We start from the raw sequence: 15,093 nt of genomic DNA, 5'->3' as shown, positions 1-15,093 counted from the left end.
TAAAAGTGATTGAGGCGAGCTACAATATTAGACTAAAATAATAAAAGGGGTTGAAAATGGCAATTCTTTAGTTCAGAAAGGCGGCTGTTAGGTGATTCCATTTTTAAAAGAAAATATATCATTCTTTTTTTTTCATTAAATATTATCTTTTACCCCTTAAAATATAAAAAGACAAAACCTTTTTGGTTGAATTAATGCTTATAATGCTCGCACTTAACGGTGTTTGAGTTTTTTACCACGCCAAAGTGGGGGTCCCCTTTTTAAATGAAGCATCCTTATCCATTAAATAGTTCACGTGCATTTTATTTCATTCACATGACTTCTAACAGGTTTTTCACAAATATCTTCAATTCTGTTTCACTCTTCAATTTTTAAGTCCACTGCTTCTAGCGATGGCTGCTCGTTTACCACGATTAGTTTCTCTTGGTTGCAAATCTTTCCGGTCTCCTTTTCGGAACTTATTATCTTTCTCTCGCGCTAATATTCTTAGTTCTTATAATACTAAGTTAAGCTACTTGCCTCTTCGTTATAATTCTCATGGTAGTCAAAATTTTTAAAAAGTTTTGCCTCATTAAATTATTATTTATATCATTATCCTGTAGCTGTTGCTAAACTAAAAAAATCTGTTGAAAGCGAAATTAAACATGAAAATGAACACTTAGGTGAAAAATTCCCCGATCTTGGACAGTTTGCAAAGAAATTAAACTATACTGTATGGACTACTTTTTTAAAATAAATAATTTATTTAAACAACAAAGTTAATATTGTAATCCATATACATTGTGTTATAGGTGGAACATGTTTATGGAGAAAAGACGGTCAAGTTGACTCGAAAAGTCGACGATCATTTGTGCGCTGACTATAAAATTAATTTATTTTTTAATTACCTTTTGCATTTCATTGTATATAATTAGGATTGTTGTCGAGTTTGTCGTAGATGATGACTATGCTCAACCTTTTGATGAGAATGAAGATATGGGTATGGAGGGACAAAACGAAGGCGAGAATGAAGCTCAGTTCAAAGATTATGATGATTCGGTGATTCACCATTTATCTATTAATACTTTTATTTGTTATAAATTATTTAATAGTATTATATATATTTATAATTCAGATAATACTTTTTTTAAGTGATACATTTTATAAAATAGTGTAAAACTAAAATATTTATATTTTTTTTACAGCCACTTAATATATTCTTTTATTATTTTTAATATTTTTTCGTTTTATGTACAATAAGATTTTGGAAAATTATTCCGTCATATATAAAAATTTTTACAGAAATTTATTACTATATAATATATTATCTGTTTAATTTCTGAAATTTTTTATTTAATTTTTTTAGACTTCTTCTTTTTCCTGCGATATTACCATCAGCAAACCTTCCGTAAGTTTCATGCTTTTATTATATATAAATAATAGAATAGAGGGAGAAACTAGAAATATAATACGAGTTTTGTATATATATCTATATTTCCAACTATTATTGAAAAATTATTACAAAAAATTCTTAATTTATTAATTTTCTTTTACAAAGTTTATGTGTAATACAACATCTTCACTTTCTTCGTTGATCAATTTTTTTTTGCAAGGTTAAAGGGTGACTGATTAAGATTTACTATTTTACTTTATTCTTTTATTATTGTTTAAAGTATTTAAATTAAGGAAAGAATTTTTCTTTAGTTATCGTTATAAAGTGTTCAACCAACTCTTTGTTTATTATAACTTTTAGCTTAGAACTTTTGATTTCTTTATATTATATAAAGATTTATTATACGAATAAGTTATACTTTTTGGATGCAAGTTTATGAGATTTCTATTTTTTTATAGAAAAACTTAATTGTTTTTGCCCTCTAATTCACTAATAAAGAATGAAAAGTCTACTTGCTTAATTATGTCTTTCAACAATTTTTATTCAAGAAATATAATTAAAGTTTATCAGCTTTTTCTTAAAATATTTTTAAATTCATAAAATTCTTTGCACTAATTTTGCGGAATCATATTGCCCGCTATAAATAATTTGCGCCTTTTTTCGTTTGATAAGTATGATAGGTTTTTTAATAAAAATTTGACTCTTTTTTGTTTGTCCATTTTTTTTACACTTTCTACGTGAAAATTATAAGCTGCTGTTAAATTTTTTCAATATCATTAAGTCATCTTTAAATTTTTAATAACTTTTGATAAATCGCTCCTAAATTTTACAAAAGTGTTTAAGTGATAAAGTATATTATTATAAAAAACTTTTTATGCCTTATTATTTTGCATTTTTTTTTAAAAGTTTTATTTATATAAAGAAACCCGAAGCTGGAATACTCATATGCTCTCTTGAAATACACAGCGAAGATTTTGAATTGTTTTCTGTCCAGTACGTTAAAAATTTAGAAGATTCAGGTCTGCTATTATATTGTATTATTTTTTTCTTTACTTATATATTTATATAGTTTTCATTATTTTTTATTGTACGAAAATTTATTTTGATAAGTTTATTTATATTAACTTTTTACTGTCATTTATTAGAAAATTCTTATCGGGGTCCAAAACTTACCGAGTTGGACGAAAGTTTAAATTCTGCACTCGTGAAATATTTAAATTTTCTTGGAATTAACTCTGATCTTGCCGGGGCCATAGCTGTAAGCTTTGCTTCAATATACGCCTTTATAAGAAAGAAATCATTTTTTTAGTAGTTTTTATTTGTAAATCTTTAATTGCAGAATTTGTATTTTGTATTTTATTGGGAGCTTTTATATTGTTTTTGAAAATAGTTTTTGTGGCACTTTTTTATACATTAAATATAATTTTAAGGATTCAAAATTGAATTAATTATATTATTTTGTTCATTTATTGTTATTTCTAATTTTATATTTATATTTATATATATTTTTTCTATCTTGTTGATAGTTTAATATATTTGTTTATTATTTTATAATTTTTCTTATAAAGCAGACTTTTTTATGTATATTTCTAAACTCTTAATTATTTATTTCACAATAAAATTTTTGCAGATTTTTTTAAATTCAATATTTCGAACTTTTTGGCTCTAATATATTTTACTAAATTTTATTAATTTTATTTTTTATTTTTATAATTTATAGAGTTACTTATATGATTAATGTTTTTTATATTTTCGTATAATAACCTTTTATGTTTTGTTTTTTTTAGACTTTCCTATATACAAAAAATCTTTATTATTAAATTTTAATATTATTTTTTATTTTTTATTTTTTATTTATTATTATAATACGTTTATATTCATTATATTATCGTTTTATTTATTATCATATTTTTTATTAATCATAAATTATATTTTCAGTTTCTATTAGTTTTTATTATTTTTACTTTTTTTGTGCTTCATTGCTTTTATTTATTTTATACTTGATGTAGTTTATTTGTAAAATATTTCTTATGTTTATACAACTTTTTCTCATATTTTTATAATAGTTTGTTATAATTCTTTTTTGGTTATAATAATTTTATTTCTGCATTCAATTATTTGTCTTAAGCTTTATACTATTTAATAATATTTTTTATATACTTTTACACTATCATAATAATTATATTAATTATTTTGATTTCTATAAAATATATATCTATAAACTTAATATTTTACTTTTCTTATATTATTTTTATTTCTAATATCTTTTTACTTCCATATATTTATACTAATAGTAGATTAATATAATTTTTTTAAATGTATTAAAAATAATTAAGTTACTATAAGTAAAACTTTTTTCGCTAACATTATTTTTAAAGATTATTCGCGAGGAAAAGGAAAAGCGAGAATACTTACTTTGGTTAGAAGGTCTGAAGAAGTTTATTAGTCATTAGTTTAGTACTTTACGATTTTCTGTATAATAAAGCTTTTAAAAATATATATGGACAATTTAGTGTTTTTTTATTAAAGCTTTTCATATGTTATTATTTTTATTATTATAATTATATATATATAAAAGTAATAATTAATAAAAGTCTACTATTTATTTATTTCTTCACGTTATCCTTTATTATTAATTATATTATTAAATAAAAAGAAAAGTTTTAATATTCCTTTAGTTCAAAATATTATTTTAATTCATTTAATTATAGTTGCTTTGGGATAAAGTTTTTATACATTTATTATTACATCCATTATTGTTACGAAAAGTCTTAAATTTTTTTATACTAAATTTATTAAATTTTTTATTCCCGTCCGTCTCTTCATTTGTCTGTTTGTTTTATTAGTATTTTTATACTTATAGCTGTTATATTTTATCACTAATTTTTTTTTAGGTCTATAATATTTTTACATATAAAATTATAATTTTTCTAGGTAAGTGATTACTATTTGTTAAAAGTTTCTAAAAAAGTTATTAAAGAAAATGTTTATATGTTAATATTTTTTTTTTAATTTTTTTTTTTACTATTTAATTATGAAAATGTTACATCTTTTACGTTATTTTGTATTATAAATTTTTTTATTTTTATATTTATTTTTACAGTATAATAATATTTTAAATATTATATAAGTTTAATACATTTTTGTATTTTATATTTTTTATATTAGTCTTGTGAGGATTGGAAAAGACTAAATTTGTTTTTTTAATTGCGGTCTATAGTTAATAACTGTTTATATATTATAAAAGTTTTTAACTTTTCGTATTTTACTTTTTTAGTCGATTAATTAAAATTTTAGAAAATTTTTTGATAATATTATATTTACTTTGTTTTTATGTCGTTTGTCTGGTATATTTATTTAGAATTTTTAGTTTATAATTATAACCAACATCTTGGAAGAATAGAAAGGAATTTAATAATATAATAAAGAAACCACTAAATCTTAAATAATTTTATGGAATTTGGAAAAAATAATAATTTATTAAAAATATTATTTAAAAGTAACTATTCTAAACAACATATCCGATTTATTATATAAACTCGGCAACTCTGCAATGTTGAAGTGAACAAATTTACTATATTTTTTGGGTTGAAGCGGGTTTGTGTCGAGGGTTAGCCTTGGACGTATACCTTATAGTATTTTTACTTAAAAGTTTTTGTTTTATGTATAGTTTATGAATAAGAAGTTTTTAATTACTAAAAAATATTATTAAATACTTCTGCTGAAAGTTTTAATTTTTTTATAAAAATAAAAGAAATATTACCTTCCAAGCGCTCTACTTTTAAAACTTGTAGTTTAGAAGTTGTTGTCGTGGATTTAGAGCTCTCTATTATAGGAAGAATTAAAATAATTGTAGCTTAAAAGTCTCCCATTAGGTCTCCACATAAATTTGGTGTTAATAAACTTTTTGCGGCTCTGTTATTCCTAGAATGGCACTACCTTGTAGTGCCTATAAATGCGTAGATTCCAAGCAGGAAACAAAGATCAGAAAAAATTAAATTCCCATGCTAATTAGGGGCGCTCGTAACTGACAGTTCCTCCATTATCTTGTTGGCTGGATATTCAAAACTTTAAAAGTTCTTTCTGAAATAGCAGGCCGAAAATGCCATTGGAATGAGGTTTGTCGAAAAGGATGTGATAAAGCGCATCCTTTCTAGTTGATGGTGTTACTATTTATTAAGGTAGTCATATATTCTCGCACACTCAATTGAGAGAGGGAAAGTAGAACAAGCAGCATTTGATTATATATCAAACCTGTGATAACCAGTACATAAATAAAAATGAATAGATAGTCTATATACTCTATGGATATAAAAAAATTAAAGGCAATTTTTTCCCTTTTAAGGTTGCTTTTTTATTTTGATGTTAGCCGGAGTTGCATTTGCATTTCAGTAAGTTACCTGCAAATCGGTTTCTTTTACAAAAAGTTAATAGCTTCAGTCTCTAACTAGAAAGACAATTTTTATAGCTTCATGGACACCACAACGACAGCACAGTGCTCTCTACAAAAAGAGAATATATAAAATTTTTCATATATTAGAATGCTATACTTAAAAGATGTATTTATAGCATCTTTGTAGAATCAATAAAGTATTTAATCTGAACAAAAAATTTGTCAAAAATGACATGCCAAGGCAGAGAAATATTTAACAAAGAGGCAAAGACAATTGATAAGTAAGAATAAGGCTTTAAAAGTTTTTTAAGTTAGGTTGTGTATATGTGGATCTGTTCCTTGGTATTAGTACATTATTTTATATAACATACCAATATTTATTAAATTTACATGTTATTTATCAACTTGTATTTCTTTCTTATTTAAGTTTACTAGTTTAGAATTAATTTTTTCGTAAGGTAATTTACAAATATCTTTAGCTTGCAAGTATAATATATAATTTTGTGTATTAAACTTACATTTCTTGCGCTAATCTAAGTCTTATAAATAAAATAACGTTAAAATATTAAAAGATGTACTAAGTAGTTACTTAAACTTTTACGATTTTTAAACAAAATCAATAAAATTTTCCTTCATACTTATTTTAACAACGAAGACTAAAGTTACAAAAAAAATAAATTTTAAGAAAATTTGATAAACTAAATAGTACTATACACATAGTTTTCAGATTAAAAATTAAAAGGCGTAAAATAATTATTTATGCCTATATCTAAATATCAAAGGAAGGCATTACTAAAACAGGCTAAAATTTTTTTACTAATTGCCTAATATTTCGTTTTATTAATTTATATACGAAGGTTTTTTTTTTCTTGAATTTAAGAGAGTCATAAACTTTGAATACTCGAGCTCTCGTTCAGGTGTTAATACTAAACAATGACTAGCGTTTAATGCGCATCAAGTAGACAGGGATAACGTGTCTAAACTCATAACTCGTAAATGAGCTCGCTCCTCGAAGGACTGAGAGGCCATCAGAAAATTATCGACTCGGGCTCTCGCCATTTAGCCTGGTGTGGTGGGAAACAGCAAAAAATATTAAACTGATGATCGATGATAGACACTTGGATCGGTTCTTTAAACGCAGCGAGTTTGTCGACGAGCATTGCAAGGAGATTGTCGTTGTAAAACTCAACGGGAAGCCAAGGAGTCCCACTGAAGAATAGCTTGAAGCGGTAAAGTGGATGACCACCATGTTGGACGAGCTCGTCCGGTAACTTTGCGGTTGCTTTCAACGCTATGGTAACCATTATGCTCGTTTTTGTAAAAACGGTAAAGAGAAATAATAAGAGTTTTGAGAGGTATTCCTATTTAGTTACCTGACATAAATCGGACGCTCGTAATTCTAATGGGGTTGAGTGTTTGTTTAGTTAAAAGGAACAGCAAGATAACCTAATTGAAGGACATAAAAGCAGCAAGCATTGAGGAGGTGAAAAAAGAGCCGGAAATATATGCACATGTGCAATGCTCATCAGGTTCTTAATGAGAGATGCGTAGTAGAGATACAGAAGAGCCCGAGTGGATGAGTTATTATTATGACAGTAAGGAATTAAAAATTCTTCGACACTTCTGATTACATGAAGGGTTTTTACCAGGAGAGATAGACGTTCATTCAAAGTATTTTGCTTTTACTATTTCTAGCGGGCAGGAGGGTCCAGTGGGCTGTGTTGCCTTTTAGTTACGTGAGTGCACCCTTCGAATACAAAAAAGCATGTAACAAGGACTGGCTTGCAGAATACTTAGTCCACGTAGTTAACCACTATCAGGCACTTTGTGATCTAATGACCAGATATGAAAAATTATATGTAAAGATAAGGTTAGAAAAATGCAAGCTTGTTCGAAGCGAGTAGGGTGGCTGGGGAGAGAACTCACCAACTCGGGAAACAGAATGGGGGGAGATCGCGTTCAAGCGTTTAAAAACATGCCAAAACCAAAATTAAAAGGTAACTTAACTAGTTTTTTAGTCTTTAAATTTCTTGAGTAATTACACCCCTCATTGTGCAGTAATCACGGAATCTCGTGGTGCATAGTTAAAAGGTAAAATTTGTATGGAGCAATGAGCAAGAAGATTCGTGGAGCAAAACCTTATAGTTATAAAATCGGAAAGTATGCGTCGAGTATATAAATAATATGACTTATTGCTTCGACAGATGCCAGTGTTACAGAGATGGGGTGTGTCTTATCTCAAAGATACAATGACCGCTTGCACTACATAACATTTATGAGTACTAAATTAGATGAAGCTCCAAGAAAGTATAGCGTAAAAAATAGGGAGGTCTTCGCTGTTGCTTGGCCCACTAACCAATGAGTAGACTATATTCATTTAAATGAAAAAGAGATTTATAGTTGAAACAGGCCATAAATACCTTCTTGGAGTTTTTAATAGTGAGCAAGAAGCTGAAACTGAGGGGAAAAAGAATTAACAGGTTTTAAATATATAATGAGTAATATATATTAACCACTAAAGTGCATACATGGTAAAAATATCATTACAGATTTACTCTCAAGGCTCCCAGCCGATGAAAATTTAGTTGTTGAAGAGGTAAAGTTTACTTTAACTAATGAAAACCAAGCTAATTTTGATGTTATTAAGCAAATTCACGAAAACTGGTTTCACGTGGTAATAAAGAAGTTGAAACACTTGGTTGGCAATGACATACCCTATACTTAAATAGAAAAAGTTGTCAACAGGTGTGATGTATGCCAACGTTTTAGCAATAGAAATGTACTTCCTAGAAAGAAACTTAAATTGATCGATAGAGCGGAGGAACTTATGGAGCATCTGGACAATATAATGAAAATGCCGAAGACTCAGAAGGGTGTGGACATTGTCCTGGCGATTTTGGATAGATAGTCAAGGTTTTTATGGACGTTTTCCCCTCTAAAGGTTACGGCAGGAGGTGAAAAACTACCTTAAAGAAGTGTTCAAGTGGCGAGTCCCTAAGAAAATAACATACGATAGGGAATCAATTTTTGTGAGCAAAGCCCTGTCTCGACTTCTGGTTGAAAAAGGTTTTGAAGCCCATTTTGTCAATACAAACCATCATCAGAGCAATGGAATGGCTAAAAGGGTGCTTAGAATCATCCAAAATTCCTTGTTAAAAGCATGTGCTTAGGAAAATGTTGAGTGGCTTTCAATCATAGAGAACTACATATACAAGCTCAACAGATTACCAAATATAGTAGGCGTCAGCCCGTTGTTTATAGTTTTAATTGGAGCCTGAGTACGAGCTTTAACTGGACAAGCACGCCTAAAGTTTATTAATAAGTTAATTGCGATGCTAAGGGCGCGTGAAATTACAGGAAGCTCACATCGATAGCGATGAGTTAAAGAACCCAAAAAAAGGCTGATTGCACAAATAAAAACAGTTGGAAGAGAATATTAAGTTACAATATGATAAGAAGGTTAAAAATGGAAAGAGTTTAGAGTCAGACCAAACAGTTTTATTGAAATATTTGGTAGTAAATTAGATGGTGAAAATTGGGAGGGCCCCGGTACCATTATTAAGGTGCTAGACAACGGTTTGTACCTGGTAGAACATGAAGGAAAAACGTTGACTAGACACCGGAACCAGCTGAAGATTGATTCTGTTAGTGATATCAAGTTTTCTAAGGCTTTACGAAGATTAGGAAATAAGCTCTACGAGTTAGAATTATTCAATAGCCCCAAAAGCTGACCTTGAAGACTAAACGTGAACTCATAAGGTTTTTTACCATAAAGTGTAGTAGAAAAGTCCCCGAATGTCCGTGATTAATCCTACCATGTACCTTAATGTAAAGATATAATTAGCCGGGAAGACTGCTCAAAAGCCTCATCTCGTGTGCGTTGAAGCTGGCGCGAGGGTGCGTTTTTGCGTGATAGTCGATTCAGTGCGTGTTTGTTTGTATATCGGGCGAGCAACGCAATAAAGTTGTATATCTATAATCCTGGTTGTTGTTCGCTACCTTTTATAGGCCCTATAGTTAAACACTAAGAGAGAAGATCGGACGTTTTAAACAAACATATGTTAAACTACCTTGAGGCTCCATGACAGCACCACAGGTCTGAAATTATTTCGGGTTGTTGGCATACAACGGAATGAACCGTCCCCACATTGAATTAAACCAAGTGAAGTTTTAAGTGACTGCTTCAGAGCTTAGAATGCGTTCAAAATAAAAATCTCTGTAACATGCAAAAGAATGAAAGACGTTATCCAACAATATGCCAACTGTCTGTCTGGGCCTCATTTCTAGTCAAAGAGGGACAACGCAGGTCAAAAAGGAACTTAAGATAATACAGGAATTACCAAGCTACATAAGATTTTTTGCCCGTATCCATAGATAAGAGAAGGATTCTAGTAAGATGTTCTAATTAGAGCAGCACTATAGCAATTATCAAGGAAACCTTAACTACCAGTATGTTCTTAATACATCATTGTAAGCCGAATACTAACACAAAGTCATGAACAACTCTAATTGCTTTATTCTTTTATACCTTTAGTTACCCACAGTTTAACTTTAAGAAGTAAACTTTATAAGTTTTTAAATGTATAATTACAGAGTCTGTGCATAAAGGAGACATGCAAATATTAAGGTAAAAAAAAGTCGGGCACTTCGAAGTAGCTCGTTGGTACAAACCCCTTAAACCCGGAAATTAAATTGATTATAGAGTGCCTATTAATTATTCGTTCAAACAAAGAATTGCGTGGAACTTTAAACAGATAGAAGCGTTGAATTTATTAATGACAAACTATTCCAAGGTCTTCACATCGCAGGCGACAAATCATTATTGAAAGATACACTACAATATATACTGAACGAAAGAAGCATCCTCACCTTGCCTAATATTAGAAGTTATACCATAAAATAGTTTCAACTTCTAAAAAAATTATGTAATGAAGCCCTTTCCGAAGCGCTAACGTGCCAAAAAAAAGAACAAAATTCGATGAATGAAAATTTTCGAGTTTTCCATCTTTTAGACTTAATATTATCCATTTTTCTAAGCTAAAGACGCTACCAAAGATGAGTACAAAAATACCCAGCGTGTTGACAGGAAAATTAGTAAGATCAGAAGACTTAGCATGTTTTACGGGCTTGTCCTTATTTGACATCTTTTTATAATCCGTCGCGCAAAATTAGGAGAAATATCATTTTAAAAACAACACCACAACACCTTCCGAGTACTACTATTGACACAACTATGGCGCCTTGCACCTAACTTTATAGCATTGAAGAAACAACAACTAGGTGCAACCTCCTCAACTTAGACCGGAAGCAGTTTACAGGGAAACATTATAAAAGGGACAATAGATAAAACTAACTAAAATATCGACAACAATAGTTGTAATAATCGCAAGAGTAGAAACAATAGTAGTAGTAGTAATAATAATACCAATAAAGAACACTCCTCTCAAGCCATAGTTATACACTCACAATGCCACACCGGAAAAGGCGCTTTTAATATAGTTTTTAAATAAACGGTATGTCCAGATCATACTATTAAGAGAAATTTAAAATTAACAAGGATAAAACTTAAAGGAAAACACAGGAAAAAAGGTAAAAATGGTAATTAGGTGGTAACTTAACATAAAGTATACTCCAACAAACCTAAAGGGCCTTTAAAATATAAAACAAAAAGTATAATCCTTGTGAGAAGGGTACCTTTAAGATTAAATTAAAATGTTTACGAAAATTAGGACGATCTTAAACTTTGCAATTATTACTCAGCGCTACTCCTATAAGCAAACCATGTTTTTAAAAAATAAATAAGTGTGCCAAAATAAGAACTTTCAAAATTGTTAACAAGCATTTAAAAAATAAAAACTTATTACTTTTATTACACAAAGTTCTTACATGTTACAACATAATGTGTGCAATCGGGCTACCAAGATAGTTATTGAGATTTAGCTATTTAAAATTGAATCTTTATTTGGCCCTATACAAACTTTCTAAAAAATGTGAAAATTATTACAATTGCATGGAGATTTCAAGTTTAATTAGATAGTCAAATAAAAGCAAGACTGTAAGAGGTTTCCAATAACTATAAAAATTAAGTTTTTCCCTGTCCATTTCAAGAAGCTATCTGATTACTTACTGATAGCTTTAATATTAAAAAACTAGCCCATTTAGTTATAACTACAGCGTTTTTACACACTTAGGATGCAAAATCTAATATAAATAAAGTCAACTATTTTTCATGAATTCTTTTCAAGAATACTATAAAACAAAGAAAATGCGCTTAAAATTAATTTTGCTTTGTACGGCTTAAGTAAATAAGTTAGACTCAACTCAAAGATCTATCTAATAGAATAAAAAGATATGACCGTGAACAAAATAAAACCGAGTAGTGCAATATTCCTTTTTAAAGATTAAAAAAACTCACAGATTTTTCTGTAGACTGCATACTAGTTGAGGAGACAAAAAACTGCTCTCTGAATAAAAAAAGGTGTAGCATGTAACGAAATATATAGATTTTAAAAAGGGTCATGTAAGACAAAAAAAACACATCTGATAGATCAAATCTACAACATCGAACTTTAAAATTTCCTGTTGATACAAAACCCATGTGTAGACATTCTCTGCTGTCCAGCCCAAACTAAACTCCACTGAGGGCCACCCGAGGGGAATAATACGTAGTGCCTCTTAAAAGTCAATGTAATCGCGAACTACAGTAACCTACTTGTCCGCTAGAGGGGTTAGTAGCAGTGCCCCAATAGTTCTCCCACTGCAAAATTGCAATTTTTGGTTAATTACTTGCCGTGTCGAATCCTGTATTTAAGTCAAGCCAGGAAATCACAACACTGCGGTCGTTCACCAGCTAAACTCAATGAAAGTAAAAATATTTATGAAATTTTTCTAGTGATAATATTTAGTGTGGCTTTGTTGATATGACCGGAATTTCTCGGTTAAACGAGAGATCCGTTTTGCATAATCTTACGATCCGCTTCAGGACGACTGGATTTTCGTAATTTACGCTACCTTAAAACTTTTTTGCTTATTTTTTTAGTTAAAAATATGCCTGACATACCAAAAAAAACTTTGGAAAGCACAAGCAGTTTATGATATAGGCAGTTTAGGCAGTGAACGCTTACACCATAATATTCTTAATAAAATTAGTTGCGCCTGACGAAAATTCTTTTTCGTGGTTTGCCTATCTTATATTATATATATATAAAAATTTTAGTTGTAAACAGTGCTAAAGATACCAGTACTGTTTTTAACGCTAACTTTATAAATTATCTTCTTATTTTAATCAGTAGCGCAGAGTTTACTTAAGTTATTATTACTATTACTCAAGGGTTTAAGTCGAAGATCAGTTTTGTAAACAAATATCTAAAATAATTATCAAAATTGAATCAGTCAGTGCTCATTAATCCCATAATACCAGCAAGCTTTTATTCTTTAGTTTCTATGTGTTTTTGTCGGTGTTAATTATTATTAAATTTTAAGATTAAAAATGATTTAGCTTAAAAGGTCAATTTTAGACCAGATTTTTGATGAACCCAATAGCTCCTAATTTCAATCCTTAAAAAGATAAAAATTAAGTAAAAGTCAATGTAACAATAATAAGGCTATATAAAATGACTATAAAAAAAATTGGAAAAAGGAGACTAAAAGGAATGGAAGGACAAGTATTTACAAATATGCTAATAAAAATATATGAGCGGACGGACACTTTGCTAACAGTTGAGTTGCGAGAACGACATTAAAAGACGGCGAGGGGTCGCACGGGAGAAAAAGTTAAGGGGCTTCCTGCTGACCACATGAGTTTGTAAATCTTAATACATAACCACGCGTATAAAAGGTCCAGAGTACATACCCGAACTTCCTCCTTTTGCGAACTTTTTTCCGTTTGGTAACCTGGGCTCTGCCTTACCATGTCCAAACTGAACCGCGCTAAAACTGAACAGCACGTTTCTAATTTGCTGCACCACAGTATGTTTTTTGGCAGTTGCTTTATCCCTATAATAGCTTTACCATTTATAACAGTTTTAGTTTACTATTTAATTTCATCAAATATCTAGGTTTGGAAATTAAGAAGCGAAATTTTGTTGAAACTATTGAGCTTCAAGTTGGCTTGCGTAACTTTGATCCTTCTCGTGATAAGCGTTTTGCAGGAACTGTGCGGTTGCCATATGTTCCAAGGCCACAATTAAAGATTTGCGTAATTGCTGATGAGCAGCACGCTGCTGAGTGCACGAAGCATGAAGTCCCTTTCGTTACTTCTTCCGATATAAAGAAGCTTAACAAAAACAAAAAGGCTGTTATGCAACTTGTTAAAAAGTTCGATGCGTTTTTAGCTTCAGAAAGTCTTTTAAAAATTTTACCCAGGTATGCGGGCCCTTGGTTTACTAAGGCTAACAAATTTCCCGCACTTTTGACCCATAATGACAACTTGCTAACCAAAATTGAAGAAATTAAGGGTACCATCAAATTTCAAATGAAGAAAGTATTATGCATGCATGTTGCTATTGGCAACGTTAATATGCGTAAAGAAGAGCTTCTTAGAAATTTAATTATGGCCGTCAACACACTTGTAGGTCTTCTTAAGAAAAATTGGCAGAACGTCAAGGCTATTTACATAAAAAGTACGATGGGTCCCCCTTTCAAACTCTTCTAAGCTTGTCATTCATATATTATACATCGCTTATTTTGGAAGCGGTTTGCACAGACATAACTAAAATAAATACCAGCGGTGGGTTTTATTTCAGTTTTTATTTCTGCTCCTTTTTATTATTTAACTTTCTAACTATTAAAAACATTTTTGCATTTTCATTTGTTCTGTTAAACAGCTATTTAAACTTTTTCTTATCCGTTATCTATTCTGTTATATCTGGTACATATTTGCTACTTCCCTGCAGCATATAAAAGCTAATACTAATGTTTATAATTCTAAAGATCTGATTTGATTTTTTATAAATTTTCCACTTCGCACACTTAATATAGAAGGTATAAGACTTAATAATTATGGTATCAAAGTATACTTAATATGAGAACTCCGCTAGAAAGGCTTAAAGCTTCAAAACAGTTGTGGCCAGTGACTCACCCAAAGTTAATTCTAATAAATATATCTTACAACTTTCTAGCTCATAAAGTACTGTAATCGAGTTGGTAAGCAATCAAGGATTTAAGAGTCTCAACCCCTTTTGGCTGTAGTCTATCATTTTGCAGTAAACTACGATTCTAAGAGATATAGAGTTTTCTAAAGTTATACGACAACTCGTTTTTCTAGTAGAAGTGGTATGGCGCCTGTGAGAGTTAACGTAAATTCTCATTAACCCCTACTTTTATCAAA

The 15,093-nt window shown here is 29.7% G+C and overlaps 2 protein-coding genes across 2 annotated transcripts; both read left to right on the top strand.

The window, feature by feature from the left end:
* Positions 1–314: 314 nt before the first annotated feature.
* Positions 315–3,836, top strand: LOC135146246 (uncharacterized). The gene is made up of 8 exons (XM_064078405.1): positions 315–540; positions 603–712; positions 792–850; positions 915–1,038; positions 1,346–1,387; positions 2,295–2,391; positions 2,518–2,630; positions 3,751–3,836. Exons 1-8 carry the CDS (start codon positions 393–395, stop codon positions 3,823–3,825), a joined length of 768 nt encoding a protein of 255 aa, XP_063934475.1. The 5' UTR covers positions 315–392; the 3' UTR covers positions 3,826–3,836.
* A 9,809-nt stretch (positions 3,837–13,645) lies between these two features.
* Positions 13,646–14,508, top strand: LOC135146236 (large ribosomal subunit protein uL1-like). The gene is made up of 2 exons (XM_064078398.1): positions 13,646–13,733; positions 13,823–14,508. Exons 1-2 carry the CDS (start codon positions 13,676–13,678, stop codon positions 14,416–14,418), a joined length of 654 nt encoding a protein of 217 aa, XP_063934468.1. The 5' UTR covers positions 13,646–13,675; the 3' UTR covers positions 14,419–14,508.
* Positions 14,509–15,093: the final 585 nt, after the last annotated feature.

The sequence above is a fragment of the Zophobas morio genome, unplaced genomic scaffold (assembly GCF_036711695.1).
Source record: "Zophobas morio isolate AGI-343-1 ecotype UQ-CSIRO unplaced genomic scaffold, CSIRO_AGI_Zmor_V1 ptg000216l, whole genome shotgun sequence".
Lineage (NCBI taxonomy): Eukaryota > Metazoa > Arthropoda > Insecta > Coleoptera > Tenebrionidae > Zophobas > Zophobas morio.
The sequence above is the reverse complement of the archived record's forward strand: the minus strand, read 5'-3'. Positions and strand labels throughout refer to the sequence as shown.